This window comes from Epargyreus clarus, unplaced genomic scaffold (genome assembly GCF_041222505.1).
Source record: "Epargyreus clarus isolate Ecla_fem2 unplaced genomic scaffold, WU_Ecla_fem_2.2 ptg000010l, whole genome shotgun sequence".
In the NCBI taxonomy this organism is placed as follows: Eukaryota; Metazoa; Arthropoda; class Insecta; order Lepidoptera; family Hesperiidae; genus Epargyreus; species Epargyreus clarus.
The window spans coordinates 6,067,146-6,089,582 of NW_027332218.1; the positions used below are offsets into that span (position 1 = coordinate 6,067,146).

The 22,437-nt window shown below is 36.0% G+C and overlaps 1 protein-coding gene across 1 annotated transcript in view; it reads left to right on the top strand.

The window, feature by feature from the left end:
- Positions 1-22,437, top strand: part of Sema5c (Semaphorin 5c) — a 71,786-nt gene that overhangs the window by 12,192 nt on the left and 37,157 nt on the right. The window contains exons 2-3 of the mRNA XM_073077230.1: positions 2,222-2,348; positions 6,889-6,991. Of these exons, the coding sequence (XP_072933331.1) occupies positions 2,249-2,348; positions 6,889-6,991 (203 nt within the window). The 5' untranslated portion in view covers positions 2,222-2,248. The remainder of the gene's footprint in view (positions 1-2,221; positions 2,349-6,888; positions 6,992-22,437) is intronic.

Here is a 22,437-nt window from a genome sequence, read left to right on the forward strand (position 1 = left end):
TGGTATAATAAACCCAATACCCATATAGATATATCCGCCCATTCAACAGAAAAATCTAGATTTTTACTTATAGTTAGATACGTAATTGAAAAGTTCAGCCCTATTGCATACGGACAGGTGGTTATTTTTTGCGTAGTAATAAAACAAGTTCTGCTCCTAATGGCATACAAATAAAATATTAGAGTATAACCGCATTGAAGCGATTAAGTCAACAAAAAATAACATTGAACGAGATTCACTGATCCGATCATCCTATGATTGCTCGTAATCATACACTTTGTACACCGGTTTTGGATTTTGATTTTTTAAGAACGACTTGTATTAGGTACATATTATGCGATTTAACGGCATTCGATTGCACGGTTTCAAATTACAATTCACTAGAATTTATCGGCGAAGAATCAATTTTTTAACAATTATTTTTTGGTATGTGCAATTTTGGGGCCGTTATGTAAAAAAGTTAGTAATGCTCTCTTTATTGCAATTTTCAATTATTGTGTGTATATGTGTGCATTAAGGTCATCTTTATTGTATTTAGTATGTGTGAACTGCGTCAATTATATATTAGAATATGGTAGTGACCAATGAAAATAAATTAATTAATCAAAATAAATACTGTAAATTGGTGTTTTATATCCCGAAATAAATTATTACGTACGAGATAACTGTAAAAGATTTCATTATTGTAGCTTTATTCATTGAATATTCACATTAGGTGTTATGTAACTCGTAATGTGTGAAGCGTTTTACAACAAATACATATTGCTACCATTGTAAAGTGTAATAATATAATGGTGTTAAATGCTCTAGCAGTTGTTTCGTGGGAACCTTAGGGCATGTTATTGTGTAATGTTTGTAAGTGTTGTTTCGTTTGTAAGTGTTTACATAGAATTTAGGGACGTGACAGAATGATAGATAGAATAACATTCTAGACATATTGATTGTTCAGCTTCAACCTGATATTTCCTATCAAACATTTTGAATAAAACTACTTACAACCTCCGTCTTTAATTTTCAAACCGTACAGTGTGCACCTCTCTACTACATATGATATTATTTTGTAAACAGTGAAAGTATAGCTACATTTTCGTTAGGCTGATTCCCGTCAGGACCGAAGTTCCTTAATCGTCGGTACAAAATTGCAATAATTCCTAAAATGACAAATATTTAACATTTCCGCGCGTTTAGTATTGAGGTTATAGAATCGGTCGCGCACGGTGCACGTCTATTCGAATCTTGATACACGCACGCACACATACATATTCCTATATAATAGAAAAAGACAAAAGAAAGGAGCATGGACTATAATGCTTTTTACTTATGTCGATTTTTACCGTGCATTCCACTCCAAACCTCGTTAAAAAACTTAGTTCAAAAAATATATACCAATATATCATACACTGGCTTACAGTTTATATAAAGCTAAACAGCCATTACAGTATATGGATGTCTATAACGCATAATTAAGAGCTCATACATGTTCTGAGACCGTCACTCGGATGTCTTCTATCAAAACAAAAAATATGCGTAGTTAACACGTGCAATTATCTTGGGAATTCTTTCATTTGTTTAATCTCAAGAGATTTTATTGTAAAATACTGTGATGTGGATAAGTTTATATTATGATCTAAGTAGATTGTGACGTATGTACCTAACTTTTAGTAAATACGTAGTATTTAATATGCATCTAAAATATGACTTACCTATTATATTTTGTACAAGTTCAATTTATTGGTATAATTCTAATTTACTTTCTCTTGTAATTAGAATTCATGAAATGGCTAACAAACTAGAATTAGTTCTAGGAATGTGCCTCGCCTAATGACGAGATTGCATTTATATAGATTATTTTACATTTATCCCTACGGATATGTTAATAAAGGGTAAATATTGTAATTACAAGTAAGAGCTTGTATCTCGTTTCTATGAACCGTGCCCATCCGGCTTGAAGGACCAGTTTTTATAGGCCTATAAGTCTCACGTGGTCGAAACGCAGAGAGTCCCTGGTTCGATTATAAGATCGTTGTGGTAATAAGTGACCAGGTAAATTTTTAGATATTTGTGGGTGTAGCAATTTTATATGGGTGTTTTACTACGAGTATTTATCTTAGTGTAAGCCCATGCCCCATGGCATCCAGGACAAACTAAATCTAGTGTAGGTCCATACACTTATGTACATGTTTTTATATTATTTGGTATTAATCGAATCAATTATTTTCAGATTTAACATCGTCTCAAACCTGTCATCATGTGGTCCAGCATATATAAAGTTGCAGCATTAATTCTTCTCAGCGCTCTGAGCAAAGGCGAGCTACCGGAAGACGACTTCAGGATAATAAACAGACAAGGTAATATTTCGATATTAATTGATTTAATTAAGCGTATTTAACGTATGTAACGATGGGTTAAGATATGGTGACTGTCTTGGCAAACTTACGAATATTAACGTATGTACAAGTACATATTGATAGACTAGTAGTTCATACTAGCAGTGATGATTATGACTTGATAAATGAGTGCTTCAGCTACGGCTTACAGGCTCAAATCCACTAGGATCAAAATTAAGGAACGCATAGTATTTATATTATCGTTATTTTGAAGTTACGTTCGTATTAGAAAAAAATATATTCTGCTTTTGCAAATTAGTAGTGGAGGAAAATGTGAGTACATGCCTAAGAGTGCCTTCTTTAGGATATCTGTAATCTAAAAATCTGCAATTCGCAACTATTGTATAAATTCTGCTTCTGAAAGGAGACGGTCTTTAATGTATGTCTAAATTAGCTCTAGTATCAAAAGTAGTTTTCTAATAAAAAGAAGTTCGTTCAGTTAATTAAAACCATCCCATGTTGAAAGTTCCTTAACTTTTATGGAGTTCAAATAACACCGTTTAAGTTGCTTTATTGTAAACTACGAGCAAAGCTCCCGTTTACAACCTGGAAGTTCGTAAAAAGTTTGTGCTTTTGAAAGCTGGACTTTATGGAAGTTTTGAAACGGCGGCTAAATCAAAGCTGTGCTCCAGTTTCGTTACGGAGAAGAAATTAGTGCGTGCCTTGACCAATTGATTCTGAGGTGCGCGGAAGCAGAAAGTACGATTAAGGATGCCATGACTAATTAGGGGAAATGGTGATGGGACTTTTAGTAAGAAAATGGTTTAAAAGTAAGTTTCTCGTTTGTATGTAACTTTTAAAAATATTTTTATAGATGTTCTCGTAATTTTGATGTCCAATAGTTAGGTCATTAATAGACATTACATATCTTCTTGTCAGTATGTTGTTGTGTGTAATACATACACAAAAGGACCATCCGTTTTTGTAGTCGTATCGACGTTTGGTTCACACGTTATTTTTTTCAGTAGATTCGAAAAAATAAAAAATAGGATCTATTCTGTACGTCCGAATTCGGTTTTTTCGTCCGCAGTTTCGCGAATTTCTTGCTCCGATGCATTCACGGATGTCCGCTTCGGACAGGTTTTACGATAAATTGATACCTAAACCCTACGTTGTATGGCTTTAAGCTCTTTCGAAAAATTGAATTTGACAGTTACTTCGTCGGATTCTTTTTACAAATTTTACAAAAGTGATTACTTTGTATGCTCTGATGTATCTGAAATTATGTTAACGATTATATGAGTAGTTTGTTGAGACTTCTTGTGTCCATAACACATAGAAGCTGGTGAGTGCCCAGAATTATAAGTACCGAAACCACCGTATATATCCATAATAAAATTTCCTTTTTTTGTATATTCTTCACTTTTACAATTCATTAAAAATAATGTCCGTAACGGAAACTATTGGAAAACCCGAGATAATCCCGTAGTATCTATAAACCGTTATAATATTTTTCATAAATCCGAAATCTCATATCCTTAACATCCCTAATTCAAACCCATTGGCAAGTGTAATGTAAAGGGAAAGTTAAATTGGATCGTGGTCGTTTATGGTCACTCCAAATACCGGGTGAGTTGCAATGCAGGTTTTTGCAGGAAGACCAGTTCGGTGTCATTTGCATGGTTGATTAGCGATAGACTCATTTAACGAGCCAATCAGATAGCGCCTAAATGGTGTCCTATTTCATGCGCTTTAGAGTAATGTAGCGTATAAATTTTGCAGATAGCTAGAATAGATTATGTAGCAGATCGTAAACTGTCTTTCGATCTCTCAGATTTCTTTAGTGGGGTAGTTGATGATTGCAGAGTTTCTATACGAAGTTAGTAATGAATAGTTTTGTTTTTTGTATTGCATGTAAGATGGGATTTTGAAGACGATACAATTACTTGGATCTTATTAAGTATTGTTACGATAGGTATTTTGGTTTTATCAGCGAGCTTTTTAATATGCTTATTTAAATAAATGTAGACTATGAATCGATCTTCATAATTTTTGGTAGACTTTTCGAACGTCTTAATTCTCATGCGAACGGATACGATAATTCTTGATTGATATAAAGTAACATAACTCGTTTTAAAAATCCGCGTGTAATTTTTCTGCAGTGACCATTCTAAGGTTTCTTTCCGAATGAGACAGGTGTCAGCCTTTCCTTTTGACGACAGGATTGTGAGATGCCTTATAAGTTACACTTTTTGTCAATTTTCCGGTGTCATTCTGTAAGGATGTAGAAACATGCTTGTAATTACTTCCTGTCGTATTGTTATGTCAGGTGAAAATTACAACGTAGTCACCATTTCGCATAAGACTACGGAATATGTGGCTACTTTAACACACGAATTGTCCCTGTTCTGGATGCGGGTCTTCTCTCAGAATGAGGAGGATTTGTGCCAATAGTACGAACATGTAAATATATATAGGCGATGATTACATAACCTGTTTATTTGGACACTTGGTTGAAAATCAGAGATGCATGGATGGGATTCCAAGCTACAGCTATGCGATGGAGAAGCTATTACTAACTTCACATCACTGTTACTTCCTTGTGTAATACTCATTTATCTTAATTGTCCATAAGTCATTCTGGCACTTTCCATCCGTCAATTTCATAGGTATGCACATGGTTCTCCCTGTCGTCTACCTCGTTAGGTATACTCGTATAACAGACCATGACCTGATAAAATTATATAACGCTTATTTGTATTACACATACAATTTTGGTTCTACATCTCAAGTTACCCCCGTCTGGCTTATCAAAGATGTTCAGTACTTTGTATCGAACATGAGTCATTAGTTAATTAATTACGAATCACATCTAGTGAGCGCCTAGGCTCGTAAATATCGTGCAGGAAGTTGACGGACCTCGAGAATGTCACAGGATGTCTTATTCTTGTCTCAGTTTCTCGTTCGTTAGGGTACTTAATCATTTCCTTTGTAAGGTACTCTTTTCATATAGATTTTGATGCATAGAATGAAGTCTATAAAGGTGAACTCTCAGTGGTTCGACTCTAGCGGCACCTGCGCCATACCTATTTCTGCCTAATGCGGCAGTGTTACTGCTGCGCTCTTGTGTTCTGGTTTGAATGGTGTGCTTCCCACACTATTTTTGAGTCATTTTTTGGCGGCAATTCAGTATAGTCTTCAGAAATAACGGCATCTGTGGCCGATCTCAGGTAGAAATCTCGTCTTATCTGAGGTTGATTAGAGATGTTCGTGAGCGATAGTACGTAGTCACATAACATCAGGTGGATTGCATGCTCGTCTGCTACTCCTGTATTATAAAAATATACATCAAGCACTGTGTGGTCGACGGCATTGTAAAAATATTCAATATTCATCATATTTGTAATGTGCATTGCATAGTCATGTCAGGATGTAGAAAAAAATATTACGGAAGTATATAGGATAAATCTAATGGCACGTGACGGTCAAGCATTTAAGTTCCTGTTATACATAATATATGAATAAAATATGTTACGTATATCATGCTGTTCTGTTAACATAAAACTAAAAAATATTTTCAGATTAAAATATTGTAAATTTAAAAGGTTATTTTTTCGTAAGGGTCTTTTTTATAATATAGGAGTAGCAGATGAGCATGCAGTCCACCTGATGGTAAATTACTAGTGCCGCTCATGGAAATTTGTAATCAACCCAGATAGGATTAGATATTCTCGATTCGCGATCGGCTCAGCCGTGTCTTAGATTACCTTATACCATTATTACCAGATACAAATAAAAAATTAAAAACGAATGCTTTGCTAACTTTCAAATCTGCATGCAATGTGAGAAAATGGCACAGACACTTCTATTTTGTTTTTCAACCAGTTTTTAAATGATTATATACAACGCCCATTTAATAGTTAAATATTAGCAAGCTATTAACATTCCAAACACTCTTAGCTAAAAGTATTTACCGAGCATTAGTTTTAAATTTGTTCTTGAGTTTTTTTCTATTTGAATTATTCTTGACATGTATTAAGTTCAATCGGTAAACGATGTTTTTATTCATATGACGCATACACACGCTTGCCAAACCTTAACGAATCGTCACAAATTTAAATGTGTGGATAAAGTGCTTGAGTTGGTTTGTGTACCAAATAAAGCAAATATTTTTTATAAGTGCGAAGTGGACGCAGCAGGGGTTTTGTTGTCCATTTTACATAAATATTTAAATAATTATTCGTCTCGTCCTAAGTCTAATTTCAATATGATTTTATAACCGATAATTAAATTTAACGTTTAAAAAATTGCTGGTGCTAAGAAATATATTTTTATAAACGAATCTAATGTTTAACATTTGTAATACTCATTTTAAATTTCTAGCCTTTCCATGAAAATTCTCTTAAACGGTATCTAAAATTATCTCCAATCAACTTATAAAAAAGAACTGGTTTATAGTACAAATATAAGACAAACTTTATTCCAAAGTCACAGATAGATCGCTTTTATTTGTTTATAGATTAAGTAACAGCATCCTACAAAGAAATATACGATGTTACAGATCTCCTGGCCACCGACAGCGATATCTTCGAAGACACCAGCGCTAAATCATTTTCGCAACTGCTCTTCGATGTGGCAAGGGACCAGTTGCTTGTGGGCGCGAGGTGAGTAGCTGTTGTCTTGCCTTCGACTTTTATGTTGTATATAAATTGTGTTTTGACGGTTTTATTGTAAAAATGGTTCTCATCGCTGTATTTGGTGACGTCTCAATTGGCTTTCGCAACGTAAGTAGTGTGTTCGTACTGGGGTTGCCAAGCGTTTCGGTTGAGGCGGGATGTCCCGTTTTGCGATTTTCGTGGAGAATACTCAACAATAAATACATATTATTTATTATGTGCGTTCTTAATTAGACGTCACGTGACAGAGTTTATGACGCCATTATCCTTTGTCACACTTAACATTCTAAAACTTTGTGGACACTCTCTTAACCTTTCATGATGTATCGTACTAACTGCCGGTTCATGTATTTTATACATTTATGATTTGAGAATTAAATATACATTTTAAATATCCTGTAAATTTGTCCCTCAATGGTGGTATTCCCAGTTCTCACACCTCACATTCGTTTGTTCGAATTATTCGGTTCACGTGTGGGCGTATGTGCGGTACGGTTTACTTGGTATGTTTTCTGTACGCTACTGATTAGGGAATTGAGAGCACTTTTTTCAAATGCATTTTTCCAAAAATACGTTGACAGTTTAAGTTTAGGACATTTTATATTCTCTGGATGTTTGCCTACATTATTATAAGTTTCTGAGTACGTACATGTAAGTATACACTTTGTAAAGCTTTTTATTGTTTGATAGCGGCATCTCTACGTTTACCTCATAACGTACTAGTTTTACGCTACAAAACAAAAGTGGTAGAACTCTTCACATTTCAAGCATGGTGCCGGCCTTAGACTGTAGCGCTGTAGTATTTCAGTATGAAGATTGTAGGAAGGCAAACTTATTAGGCATTTCATCATTCTTAATCTATTCAAATGTAACATGATTTTTAATATGTAGTATTAATTATGAAAATTAGCGTAAAATTCATTCTATTTCCTACTGTGACTATATAAGTAATGCATATTCAAATTCGTAGAAAACACAAAGTGACCTTTCGAAGACCTAATAACCTACATGCCCTAATTCCGTCGACAAATGTCACTGATTCCTATCGTCTTATCGTCTACAAGTCATTTCTACGTAATATGGTAACTAAAAATACGGCCACAATAAATTTGGAAGGGTTATTATGGGCCGTAAAGCGTATCTTAATTGTATTTTAATGTTGATAACGTAGATAATGATGATGGAGTTTGTACCCATGGTGTTCTTAGGTACTTCGTATAAAGATTGAAAAATATTTTCGTTAATTGTATTTTATACGTTGGTATTTAATTTTTTTTTGCGACTTTCCCTTTTCGAGTTACGTAGGATCAATTTAGAGCATGTTTTAATTAAGTGTGCCCTATGTAGCGAAATAATAGCCAAGTAGTGCAGTAATTACAAATTAGTTGAATAGTTTATCGAACACATTGCGTATATAAATAGTTCCTATTAGTTTTTTGAATGACGAAAATAGTTGAGTACTTAGGTATAGGTTCATTAAAGGTAAGGTGCGCTTTTTTAAAATAGTGTGCACATAACCAGACCCAAATAGTATTATTGTCTTATGTGGACTTACCACATTCTTCATACAAGATGACAGCTGCATAGAATTACAGCTGATACTGCAGCTGAATTGACAGGTGTTATTTATCAGTATGAAGATTGAAAGGTAGTAGGACTTTTTGTAGTTCCACCCTGGTAACCCTAACGCTAACAGTAGTTTCGAGGGTACGCTAATGGACCCAGAAACACACATCATCATCCCAACTTAGTCCTTAATGGTGGTAACGCATCTGTGGCATTAGGTTTCTCACTCTCAACATTCATTGAAAGCCGGTTCATTCATTCATTCTTTCGTTTAGGTTTGTCACTTTACATTAATAATATTATTACCGAATATTTCGATCTCGTAGACGATCGAACTATAGTATATGTTTTTGATAACGAATATCTATGTTTGCTAATAGCTACTTATTATCCGATGGATTATACATTTGTTGTTACTTGTAATGCTCATAAAAAACGTGTTATAAACAGAAGGGTGAATGAAGTATTTGTGGACACAACCCTCTACGCAAACAGCTCGAGTCACTCACCTGTTGTCACTTGATATAGATAGCGCTTATCAGAACAGGCTTGGAGCGATGCCGCTAATGCGTCTAAACGGTTACTGGGCGGAGTAACTTTTACCAAGGGCTTTTCTACGTATTAAGCAAAATTAGCTTTAGAAAGGTGGGCAAGAGTAGGTACAATGCATATGTTAGAGAAAAGTAAATGTTTATTCGATAGAAATATTTTAATAGGATATTATTTATGTTTATGTAGTATTTATGCGTAGATGAACATACGAGGGTGCGTTTTTAAGTCCGCGGAATGGCGGGGTTGGAGGGGGGATAGCGGGCTCGTTAAGGGTGGTGCGTGTTAAGTGACTCATAAATAGTATAAATATAAAGTTTTATCACAATTGCATCATTAGTTTTAAAACTATCGACAATTAAACAACTCAATACGGAAGAAAATTTGAAGTATGGAGAAAATCGAGCATCGCGCCGTTGTAAAGTTCCTTACCAAGCAAGGAAAGTATGTGCAAATCATAATGGAAAGAGATGTCATCGGTTTACGGGGACTCTTGCCCTGGAAAACGATGGTTTACAAGTGGAACAACCTTTTTAAGCAAGGGAGGGATTCACTTGAAGACGACCCACGATCGGGACGGTCTGTTGAGCTGACCACTCCGGAAACGATGGCGAAAGTCGAAAAATTAGTACTGGAAGATGCTCGGCTAAAGCAGAAACAGCTTGCAGAAATGGTTGGAGTATCGGATACAACCATTTTTAACATTCTGCATGCCCATCTTGGCATGACTAAAGTCAGCGCGCAGTGGGTGCCGAGAATGCTCACGCCGCCTCAAAAACAACAGCTCGTTGAATGTTCCCGTGCGTTTTTGGACCTCTTTGGAGAAGACAAGGATATTGTACTGAATCTAATTGTAACTGGAGATTAAACTTGGGTTCACCATTATGAATCTGAGTCTAAACAAGACTCCATGCAGTGGCATAAAAAGGGTACAGCACCTCACAAAAAGTTTAAGGTGTTACAATCGGACGGAAAACTCATGGCGACAGTCTTTTGGGATTCAGAAGGAATTTTGTTAATAGATTATGAAGATAAAGGTGTTTCTATAACCGGAGAATATTGCGCAATAATCCTGGAGTGGTTAAAATAAGCCATCAAAGAAAAAAGGCGAGGAAAATTAACCAGAGGTGTCCTGCTGTTGCACAACAATGCGCCCGTACACAAGAGCCGTATTGCACTGGCTGCCCTGCATAAGGTGAGCTTTGATATTTTAAATCACCCACCCTATAGTCCAGACCTGGCTCCCAGCGCTTATTATCTCTTTCCAAAAATGAAAAAAAGCCTCGTGGAAATAAATTTTCTACAGACGAAGAAGTTAGGGACGCAATTTTTCCGACAAGGACAAAACATTTTTTTATGAGGGTTTAAATAAGTTAATACAAAGATCTGAAACATGTATTCGTCTTGCAGGAGAATATGTAGCAAAAGAAAAATAATTTTGTAATTTTATTTTCCCTTCTTGTCCCTCATTCCGCGAACTTAAAAACGCACCCACGTATTCTGTAACTATATTGGTAAAGGATCAAACGTCAAATAAGCAATTTTAGGGATCCGTACCCAAAGTGAAAAACAAGACCCTTTTACTCTCGCTCTCTCGGCTCTGTCGTTTGCAAGGTAATATTTATTGAATATTTTTTATCCGCGTTTGTTATTTCGAATGCACCTACTAATTTTTGTATGTTCTCATAAGTTTATGAGAGAGCAATTCTATGTATGTCTTTGTAAAATTTCAGTTTAAAAATTTTCTTGTTGTGCCGCGGGCTTCTGTTCGAACAAGCAAAAACAATAATCTCTAAAATGTTCATTGCTCTTTGGTCAATAGCCGTGCGGTTTAAATAACAATGTACGTATTTATTCCTTGCAAAATATGCTTAACGAAACTTGGTGGTCCAAGTAGTAAACGATCATTAAATTAATATATCTCGTCCAGGGAGATTCGTGAGAAGTCTTTTAGATGCCTCTAAAATATTTAGTGCTCTTTGGTCAATAGTGATGCCTTTTAAATTCCATTGTACATATTTATTCCTTGTAAAATGTGCTTGGTGGTACTATTAAACGATCATTAATATAACTCGTTCCAGAAGGTCCCTGAGAAGTGCTTTAGATGCCTGTGACGTCACAAGCATCTAAAGCACTTCTAATGTTGCATCCACGAGAAACTAATTGTCTGCTTTAATATCTTGGGAAAAGAATGACAGCAAAAGGCTTGTTATAATTACTTGGCTAATTATTTTCGTTTAACAGTTTAGTACACGTAAAAACGCAGATGCTTTTATACAATATGTTTGTAATGTGAGTTATTAAACTTTTTAAACGCAGAGGTTATTATTACATTGTAACTTATCGAACGAGTTAAGTCAGCGGTTCGGTGTTTTAGAAATGTAGAAAGTTATAACTTTTCATGGATGCTTGGACAGCTAGAACTGCTAGACATTTAAGATTTCTGTGCTTTGTTTGAAGTCGTTTCTTTATTTTATTGCTTTTTGATTTCTTCAAAATCAGAGTAAATTTATAACGTACGTGATTATCGCCATAGTCCACCGTGCTGGCTTAGTAGGTACGGATTAGGAAACTTAATAAACCTATTAGAACTTTCTCAGTAATTTCTGAGGCAAGTAGGTTTTAAATGATCTGTTCCTGTAGTTCCGGGACTAGAATAGGGCTACGGTATCCCCTGCCTGTCGTAAGAGGCGACTAAAATGCGGCTTCCGGGGTTGCGGGCGGCAGAGTGGCTGGAACCGTCCAGTAAACTACCCCGGGAAGGACAGCGATGTGTGGTCGCATACCGTCGTAATCACCAGATGTTGTGGGAGGAGCGAACGCTACCCCGGGGCAGAACCCGATCGGGGCATCGCGCTTCGAGGACTCCGGTTTTGTTCCGTCGGAGATCCCGGAGTTGTCCAACAAGCGCTGAGGACGGCCACCGGGGGCGTTTTAGTGTGATAAAAATTCCACATAACCCGGCGTCTTTCCCACGTCGTCGGGTACCTTTTGAAGGTTTCAAATGATAATTTATTTGCCAGACGCATATTACTTCAACAAAATTGGGGTTTACAAACCCGGATACATAGCGGGAGATCCATTTGTACAGCAAGATTGTATTGATAAGTCTGTTTTAACTTTTTGATATAGATACTTTATTGTGTCAGACCCGCTCCGGTAAATGACCTCACAGTGCGTTAAAATGTCGCAGCATGGCCGATAACAAGAATTAATGCGTGCGGTTCATAGTATAGTTTGACCGATGACAGACGCGTTGCACCTATGTCCATTGATATAATAACTAAAGATACGTTACTAGCGGGCAAAACTTGAAATGTACAAAAGCAACCAATTGGTGTTTGTTGATTCCAGTCGCTCTCGCGCAGTAATTGACGCGTATTTAAAACGGAATAATCATTATTTTAGTCTTCTTAGCCTCAAAATGTCTTCTTGTGCAATGCGTCAATGTAAAAATATAAAATTATGCGCAAAAAATAAACAAGCGTTATGGAATCACATATTACAAGTAAGTGAGGAGTGATTATTAAATTTTGTTTATTTTTCGTGTTTGGCCCGCCTGGTAACTGACAAGAAAGAGACAACGTGTTCCTTCCACAAGTGAAGTGACTGAGACGCAAAATTTACGTCGATATTTACATATGAACGAGACTTAAAACGTAATGTCAAACAGTTGTCTTTTTTATCGTATTGTTCCAATAGCTCTGTATAGAATATTCATCTATGTAGTAATATGTGTATGCGCTCGATTTTCGTTCACTTTATTAAGTTGTTGAGTGGGCATGTAACGTATCTATAGTTTGAATATATCATTGTCTATGTCATACATACTAATATATTATCAGGAACTACATTTGCATTGCCTTTGTTATGCAACTTTCGTGATAATATGTCGTTATGTGTTTTAAAGAACCTGCATGTCGCGAATTATATATCAGGTGGATCAATACCGTTATGTCCTGTCTACTGTTTCTATTTGATTGGTTGATGCTCGAATATAATATGCTGATTATTGAATCGTTTATGTATCGATATCACTTTAGGTAGATGACTAGATTAAAATGATATGACCTTTAAGAAGTGCTTCTTCCATTTAACAACTTAGAGGCAAAAAAATCGAAAAAAATGTATAGCTACTTAATAAGCATGTGCCCATTAAATATTCTAAGTTTATTGAGCTACCGAACTTTATTACTTTGTATTTTATATTGTCCCCAAGAATAACTAACTATACAGTATAAATTATTTTTTACTGCCGATAAAATAAAAGATAATAAAGTCCGTCTACGGACTTCTTCATGTGTGTACGTATTCCGACATTTGCCGCATTTTAGGGTTACGTACCCAAAGGGTAAAAACGGAACCCTATTACTAAGCCTCCGCTGTCTGTCCGTCTGTCATAGGGCTCTATCTCGTGAACCGTAATAGATAGACACTTGAATTTACAGAGTGTGTGTAACCACTATAACAGAAAATACTAAAAAAAATATTCAAATTAATGATGGTCACCATACAAGAAACCGTTATTTTCCAGCGTTTTTTGCTTTATCTATTGGACCGTAATAGCTCAACCGCACAAATGTTTTCACAATGTTCTCGATACTATGACAAGAAATACTAAAAATAAAAAACAAATGAATATTTAATAGTACGGAACTCCCCATAGCCAGTTCAACTCGCACTTGGCCATTTTTTTACGTAAATACCATTACCGATAGGAATGTAACTCAGCAATTCGCAATATATTAAAGAATGTTGCGTCTGATGTCTTGTTAAAATTATCTGTACAACATAACTGATTATTCATTTACTAATTAAAACTTATACGTAAACAACATACCGTTGATTTATTATTGAGTAAATAGAGCGATTGGCGGTCTTTGTCAAGCCGCCTTATTATTTACTTTACTGTTTATATCTACAATATCGAAGGTTGACTATATTAAATTTGTATAATGTTGAACCCTGATGGTATGTAGCTACTGCCGCGCATGGAGGTCTCACAACCCCAGATAAAATTAGATTTTCTATCTGAGATTGATCACAGGTGCGTTGCTATTCCTGAGGACTAAGAAGATCGCCTCATCCATTGAAACTCAGATATGTTTCACGCTAGAAATGTATGTGACGGTGGTACCTCCCCGGTCGATCAATACTTGCTCTAAATATGCACAATAGTTTCACATGTACAAGTGAGTACAACAAATATAAAAGTAATATTGTTTACAGTATTCGACGCCGCGCTGTCTGAAAGTATTTGTGATAAGGTCGTGCGTATGCTCATTGATAAGATAACTTTACCGATTTTTTGACGCAATAACCAAGGTTGGATTATTGAAATATGGAACCATTGCAAAACATTTTATTAACTAATTAACTAGTTTCTACGCGTGATTCTGTTCATAGCTTTAGCGAGCATACTTTTCTATGTAACCTGTTGTCATAATAAAGTTTTTTTCTTCTACTGAGGATCATATGTACTACATACATATCTAGATTTTTTGTGTTTGTGTGCGGTCTTCCCAAAATCGATGAAAATGATTCTAAATTCGTCAGAGTAAAAATTTAAAAATAATGTATAGGTACAACGAATAGATAATTTCTTTTCTATGGAAATATGTTCAATATATCTGTGTATCGATAGATAGATGTGTGATATTGGTTAAAAAACAACGATTTTTATTTTATGCAAATAAGCAAATTGGAAATTATGACAGACAAACGGTTCATTTTCGTCTATTCTTATAACTTTGAAAAATGATAATATTTATTAAAATTTGCATTGTGTAGCTGATTCCACTATTAAAGAAGAAATGAAAAACTCGTTTCGTCGGATAATTACTAATCTAATGAACTGAATGCCGGTATACGCGATAAAATAAACAGGTAGTGGGTAGGGAAGTAGGGATGGGACGATATAAAGAACACTCGATAGTATCCACACTAAAATATCGATATTTATTGGATTGTGACCGATACAATATCACATCGAAATAAATTGAAATATCGATATTGAAAAATTGATATATATTTTTTATTCTAGATTGGCGATAATGGTCGTCAAAATTGATTTCAATTGAACTGCGTCCGCAAAAAAAACCTTATATTCAGATCTTATAGATCTGTTAACAATACCGCGTGTTTTTGTTATTGTCGGTATATCGATATTCAAGACCTTTGATATTTGGTTCGATAATTTCACAAACTCTCATCCCTAATAGAGTGAGCTACCAAAGCTAATATTATGGAGATGAATCTCGCATCAGAAGCAGGAATATTATTACGGGTTTGTGCAATCATAATTATATTGCATAATGCAGCTTATAATATCGTTTAGAATAACGTTATTAATATTTATAGGAGTTTTGTCACTGATTGCTATAAATATTATGTTAAAGAGTGTGTTTGATTGGTTCGATATTTTGGTTGTCGTAGAAACTAATAAAATATTTTCTTAATTTAAATAAAATGGTAGTGTATGAAAACGTGTTAAAAATGTGTAAACAATTTTGTAGGCGTGCTATTAGCTCGTGTTTTTGTATAGTTTGGATAATTCCGTATTATATGTTTTTAATAGTTTTGTCGATCTGGTAACTAATTTTGTAAACAGTTTATTTTTTATTTTGATGATGGGCACGGGGAGAAAAATCTGACACTTAATCTATACTCAAGATGAAGAATTTATTCGCTATTTTAACTTTACTACGCACTACTACTTACAACTTTTTTAATTTGTGTAAGGTGTACTCATTTCTACGTATTTTTATTAATAGATATGTATGGGGTCACTCATTGTAAGGGTCAATGTAAGGGGACACTCATTTCTACGTATTTTTATTATTATCGGTAACCAACCTACCACTGTACTATCTGGAAACATACCACTATCTTTAAAAAATCTAATCTACACAAATACCACTATCTGCGAAAACCACAGCAACAAAATACCACTATAATAATACCCATAGACTATATAGCATATTGTCATGTTCACGATAATGTTACCTAGTGTGAATTAGCGGCCACTCAAAGGAAGGATATGTGTCTTGTTTGCCATATCATGTCAATTTAGTGCGGCCAGTGTGTACAACATATGACCAGCTATTAAAACACCTCTGTTTGCCCAAGTGGTTCTCTAGAACCATAAAAGACTGGTTCAGTTTACCTTTGAATATTACCCGAACTGAAATTGATCGTTTCAACTCTAGTTTTAACACATCGCATACTGATTATTATATGAGGTTTAAATGATGTATTATACATAATTTGCATACATGTATTGATTATATCATATTTTAGACTGTGTAATGATTACCGGTCCACTTTGTAGAAGTTCCCAGGTTACATTATCATGAAAGTTAACGCTGAATTCTTGTATCTTTTAATGACAATAATCAGATTATAGAAATTCTAGTGTCGGGGCTATGAGTGTGGGAATAAGAAACTTTCAATGTAGCAACTCAACCGCGAAAAAGGCGATGCAGTGGCTGAAACGCGCGTGGCCACAAATTCGTAGCATATTTTGGATAGTGTCAAATAGCCTATTCGCCAATACGTGATTTAGTATCAAGGCAATCGTCGTAACGTGAATGACCAATGCTAATCTGATAGGACCAAAAGTAAAAGAAAAGTTTACTAAAGCTGTTTTGGGAACTAAGCGGTTGAATGTAGGTAGGTTATTACTTCCATTTAAGTGGCATGTGTTTTATACAATTACGAGTAAATAATAATGTTAAGTCATTAACCTAGGACCTAGATTGTCGTGTTGAAGTTCATGACCTTAATTCAAAGATCGTTTGTTAGTTTGTTTATACGAGTAGTTGTAGTTGTTGCAATCACATTATATTCCTTATGTGAGAAGTTTTAATTTAACTGGTAGTACAGGGCTTTTATGAAATAGTAGGTTCAAACGTACATATAAGACAGGTGGCATCTGTCGGTAAGGAGCCACTAACATGCTGTAATCAACTCCCGACAGGATTGGACCCACAGTAACCGTAGATGCCTTGCTAGTTGCTATTCGATGGGACTAGTTAGAACCCTCTCAAGTGTTTCCTTTACCATCTCCCTTACTTCTCTTTAACACAGCTCTTATTAACACAGTTGTTATGGACTTGTATTAAGCTTTATATTTGTGATCGTGTGGGCTTGTAAAATTGATACCGGTCGTATATATGCGCTGTGTCATTTAGTGTCTCTAAACGCTACAGAGGTTGGTATTTAGTCAATTGTTTATAAGTTTATATTACTTTAGTTTCATTCTTACGTTGCGTATGAAAGAGTGAAGTAACATTATGTCTTTAAAATGTTTGATCTTTAATGGATTATTCAAACCCGCGCTGGAGACGCGAGAAAGTATAATGCTCGAAGTTTCAGTTTTAGAAAGAGACTTGGCAACTAAATGAAAGTAGAAGTAAAATAAATTATTTATTTTATGTTTAAAGTATAAAATGAATATCCTTTTAATTTGCCTTGATATTTCATTTATTGTTCTAACAGTAAGAAATACGTTTAGTGAATGAAGATACATCTTAAGTCATTAATAAATAATGATCACTGGCGCCTTCCTGTAGTGTATTGGGGCCGGTCCTGTACCTCTTATACACCTGTGACATTCCAGAAACAGAAAATAACATCTTCGCAACTTTTGCTGATGATACGGCAATCATAGCTGCAGGGAATGATCACGCTGAAGCAGCGGAGAAATGCCAAGCAGCTATCAACAAAGTAATCAATTGGACGAAGAAGTGGCGAATGAAACTCAATGAAAGCAAATCAGTGCACATTGATTTTACAAATAGGCACCCTAATTATCAACCTATATATATTAACAATACACCCATACCATACGCAAACACAGCCAAATATCTTGGCATGACCCTTGATGCGAAGCTGCGCTGGAGAGCTCACGTCAAGAAAAAACGTGATGAGTTGGAGCTCAAATACAGAGCTATGCATTGGCTGCTTGGGAAACATTCCTCGCTGTCTATATACAATAAAATATTGTTATATAAACAAGTCCTAATGCCTGTATGGACATATGGTATTCAACTCTGGGGTTGTACCAAAAAGAGTAATTTAGATATCATACAAACGTTCCAAAATAAAGTACTTAGGGGTATTGCAAATGCACCTTGGTATGTAAGAAACGAAGATCTACATCGGGACCTTCAAGTAGACCTTGTTAAAAAAGTGATTAGCACTTATGCTGAAGGCCATCAAAAAAGACTTCACCATCACGTCAATATCGAGGCGATCCAGCTCCTCGATACGACGGACCAAGTGAGAAGACTCAAAAGGATTAAACCATTTGAGTTAGTGACATGACACAGTGTAGTGTTAGTGAAATAGTGATAAGTGAACATTATAGAACACAAGAACAATGTGTCTACTCCTTTATGTGATAAGACAAAGAAGTGCAGTGTCAGAGGACGCCGCCTTCATTATATGATTATTTAGCAGTTTAAGTTAGCGTAAAATTACTCATTAGTCTTATAGTAGGCTAGATTGTAATTAATATAAAGTACCCTATTACTCATACGGTACTTTATACATGCAAAAAAAAAAAAAAAACTGGCGCCTTCGGTACCGAATAATAAAAAACCTGAACAAATCAAATATTTTATTTCATTTTACGCTTTGTACTCCTGCATCCGATTGCGCGATACGTATCGGTTTTATACATATCGGGTGCTAATAAAAACTTTACAACGTGCGCTTGCTGAAGCATATAATGGTTCCTTGTGCTACAGCCATCAATCAGAATCCTTTACGACTCGCAATAACGTTGCGGACTGGGGGCGATGGGGTATTTGATACCGTAAAATAACTAGATTTTTAGGGTTCTGTATGCAGAGGGTAAAAATAGGAGCCTATTACTGTGCGTCTGGTATCGGTTCGTCTGTCATAGGGCTCTATATTTTGAACATTGTTAGATAGACATTTATAACTTTTGGTAGATTGCTAAAGCCGCTATAACAACGAATAATACTGCTATAGTAATAAATAGTAAGCTGCTCTATTAAAAATATATTATACTGTTAAATATTTTATGTTGCTACGGAACCCTGCTTGTGTAAGTTCGATTCGCACTTCGCCAATTATTTGAGTTACATAATATACACAATATAAACATATACTTTATATACTGTGTGTATCAAAAAGGAATGCGATAAAAAGTAACTTATCTATATAAACATAAATATATTTGAAAGACAATGATTGCGTATTCTTTGGTCGATGAATCCTATTGCGATGTGATAAATTTTAAATTTTATTTATTTAGTTACGTAAAGGAATATAGTAAGTAACTGAACCGAGTGTGTGAATTTTTATTTTAATACTAATATGTAGATTTCAAAAATTTCAACTTAACATTGTAAGAGTAGATTATTTATAGCTTTTTGTTTATTTAATGAAAGTTTGTTTATTACAAAATGGATAATGAAACGTGACTCGTGACAGATATTTTACACGTATTGAACATATTACTTATTACATTCAAGTGGTTTTCATAGAAGCTTGTTGAATCTATCAGAATTAGGACCTTGTTATAAATATATATCTAACAATAAACGATAAAGGGCTGATATCATGATGATTGTTTATCCCCTTAAGTGCTGCACTTGACACGTAAGCACAATACATAGTAACCAAAGATATACAGGGTGTATGATTATACAAAGGACGCTAATTCGTACTCATATGTGATTAAAAGAAACCAGTTACAAAAAAAATCGCAAAAATGTAGTGAAATTCATCCTCATTCATTAAGGGGATTCATTCTTTCCTCGCCCTGAAAGCGCACCAGCTAACTACAATACTAATGAAGCTCATTTTCTTTTTGGCATGGTTCAGTTATATTGCCACATGATCACGTTATTATTTGCGAGCTGGGCTTTAGTAGGGCTCAGTGTTCATCAATAATGTATTTTAATGGATAATAGTGTTAAAATTAACGTCATTTTTTATGTATTTAGGAATCGAATACCGAACATGGTCCTGAAATAAATTCCTTATTTTATTTGCCACTCTGTAATAAACACTTCTATGTAAGTAATTCGCGTATAAAGCGGTGTCGGTTACTTTTATGCTGATGTGGGTACCCACACCCACACAGCTGTAGGCGTAAGACCACCACGCTCTGCGACGTTGATGATATTCCGAAACTGGTTTACTGGGTGTAAATAATTTTATAATTTCTTACTTACATAAATGCTATTCACATTTATATTCTCTGGTCTTAGACGCCATTCATACATTCCACTTGACATTGGAAGCGCAGTGGTTAGCACACCGTGTCAAGCAGAGGGTTCCGGGTTCGATCTCCGACTAGGAAATAATCCGATGGAAAAGTTTTGATCTAGGCGTTTGGCTACTTTTTATATGGGTTACATACATTTAAAAACGGGGATTTTTAGTATGCGATGGGGATATAAGTGTTCAACGTTTATTAATTTATCCATTTCTGTCACCTGACTATTTATTATTGTTGTTGAACGGTAATTTTCTGTCAGTCAAATTAATTACTGCCGTAAAATTGACGTTACATTAACAGTTTATTCATTAATCGAGCTAATAGATGCCTTTAAGCGAGTTAAGCGACAAGCGATAAGCGACAAAACGTGATATATAGTCATAAGATGTATGTCGGATCTGGAAAGTAGTGTTTTGTGGTAATTTTACTGCGGATACAACATGAAAATCCGTGAATGTGCATTGTGCATATGTCTAGTAGTCTCTTCTCATATCATCAACCCATTACTGTTCCACTGCTGGGCACGGGTCCCCTCTCTGAATGAGAAGGATTAGGCCATAGTCCGCCGCGCTGGCCAAGTGCGTATCGGTAGACTTCACTTACATTTGAATTTTTTTTTTAGATTTCTCATGTAAGCAGGTTTCCTCAAAATGTTTTCATTCACTGTTTAGGCAAGTGATAATCGATACTTATCCGAGGCGTTCCATCATAGTCCTTAGTGGCCGGTCATATGTGGCCGACATCAGGAAGGATCAGACATATTTGCTACTTACATATTATAAAAGAATATTATCGGTGTTTCCCTGGACTATTCAGTTACGCATGCCTAGTGTAATTCAACTCTGATTCCAATAATCATGACAAGTACTTACAAATAGCTTAGCAAGTGTATTATGTTTCATAACGTTGCGTTCTATACGAGACGGCGTGAGGCGAGGAGCAACTGGTTCTGTTTACACATATGACATACATATAAGTATCAAGTATCTATGCAAATACCGGTATCGTAAACATTTGCAAGGATTGCAGCTATATTTATATAATGCATGAAGGATTTTGAACGTGCGCTTTGATAGTATTGTTGAGTACGGGTTTGCAATAAAAACTCCAATTTAATTTTTCTTCCTGTATTTTCTTTTCTTGACCATTTATTCACAATTCTTCTATTTTCCGGAGCGTGCCGGACCCTATTTTTAGCCACCTTAAGTGGCAAAGTGAGTGTTACAACCGACGGGGGGCTAACGCAGCAGTCGCTCTTATTCCCGTCTCGCTCACTTCCTATAGCCCTCTCTTTCTAACACGCTATCTCGCTCATACATGTCCCTCTCTTTCTATCCTAGGGGTTTTTATATTTTTCCTTTATTTATTTACATAAAACTTATTTCTAATACATAACAAAACGTAATATAACATAAACCTTAACTAAATAACAATTTATGCATTTAAAAAACAATTTACAATCACAACTTAAGACTATTTTATTCGCCGTCCGCAACATCCTCCCCCCGGCGCAGCTCCGTCGTAGCCCTCCCTATCTGGAGGACGGCGAGCTTCACCACGGGCCTCCTGAAGACTCCTCCCCTGGTCCTCACGTCTGCTGAGCGAACGATGCCGTCGGGTCCCTCGTGCACTCGCTCGACGATGCCGCGTGGCCATGTGTTGCGGGGTAGCGTGTTGTCGACCACGATGACCAGGTCGCCGACCCGTAGTTGTCGTGATGCCCTTGTCTCTTGTCCTCGAGGTATCAGCGTCGGCAGGTACTCCTTGACCCACCGCCCCCAGAACTGGTCCGCCAGCGCCTGTGCTTTTCTCCACACGCTGCGGTCGGCTTCCTCGCAGGGTCCCGTCAGCGGCAGCCCGGTCGACGACCCAATCAGGAAGTGGTTGGGGGTTAATGCTTCTGAGTCGGCGGGATCCACGGAGACGTGCGTGAGTGGCCGAGCGTTGACACAGTACTCGGCCTCCACCAGTAGCGTTTGAAGGACTTCTTCTTTGGGTGACTTCTCGTTCAGTGTGGTGCTCAGCGCGGTCTTGACTGACCGCACGAGCCGCTCCCATGCCC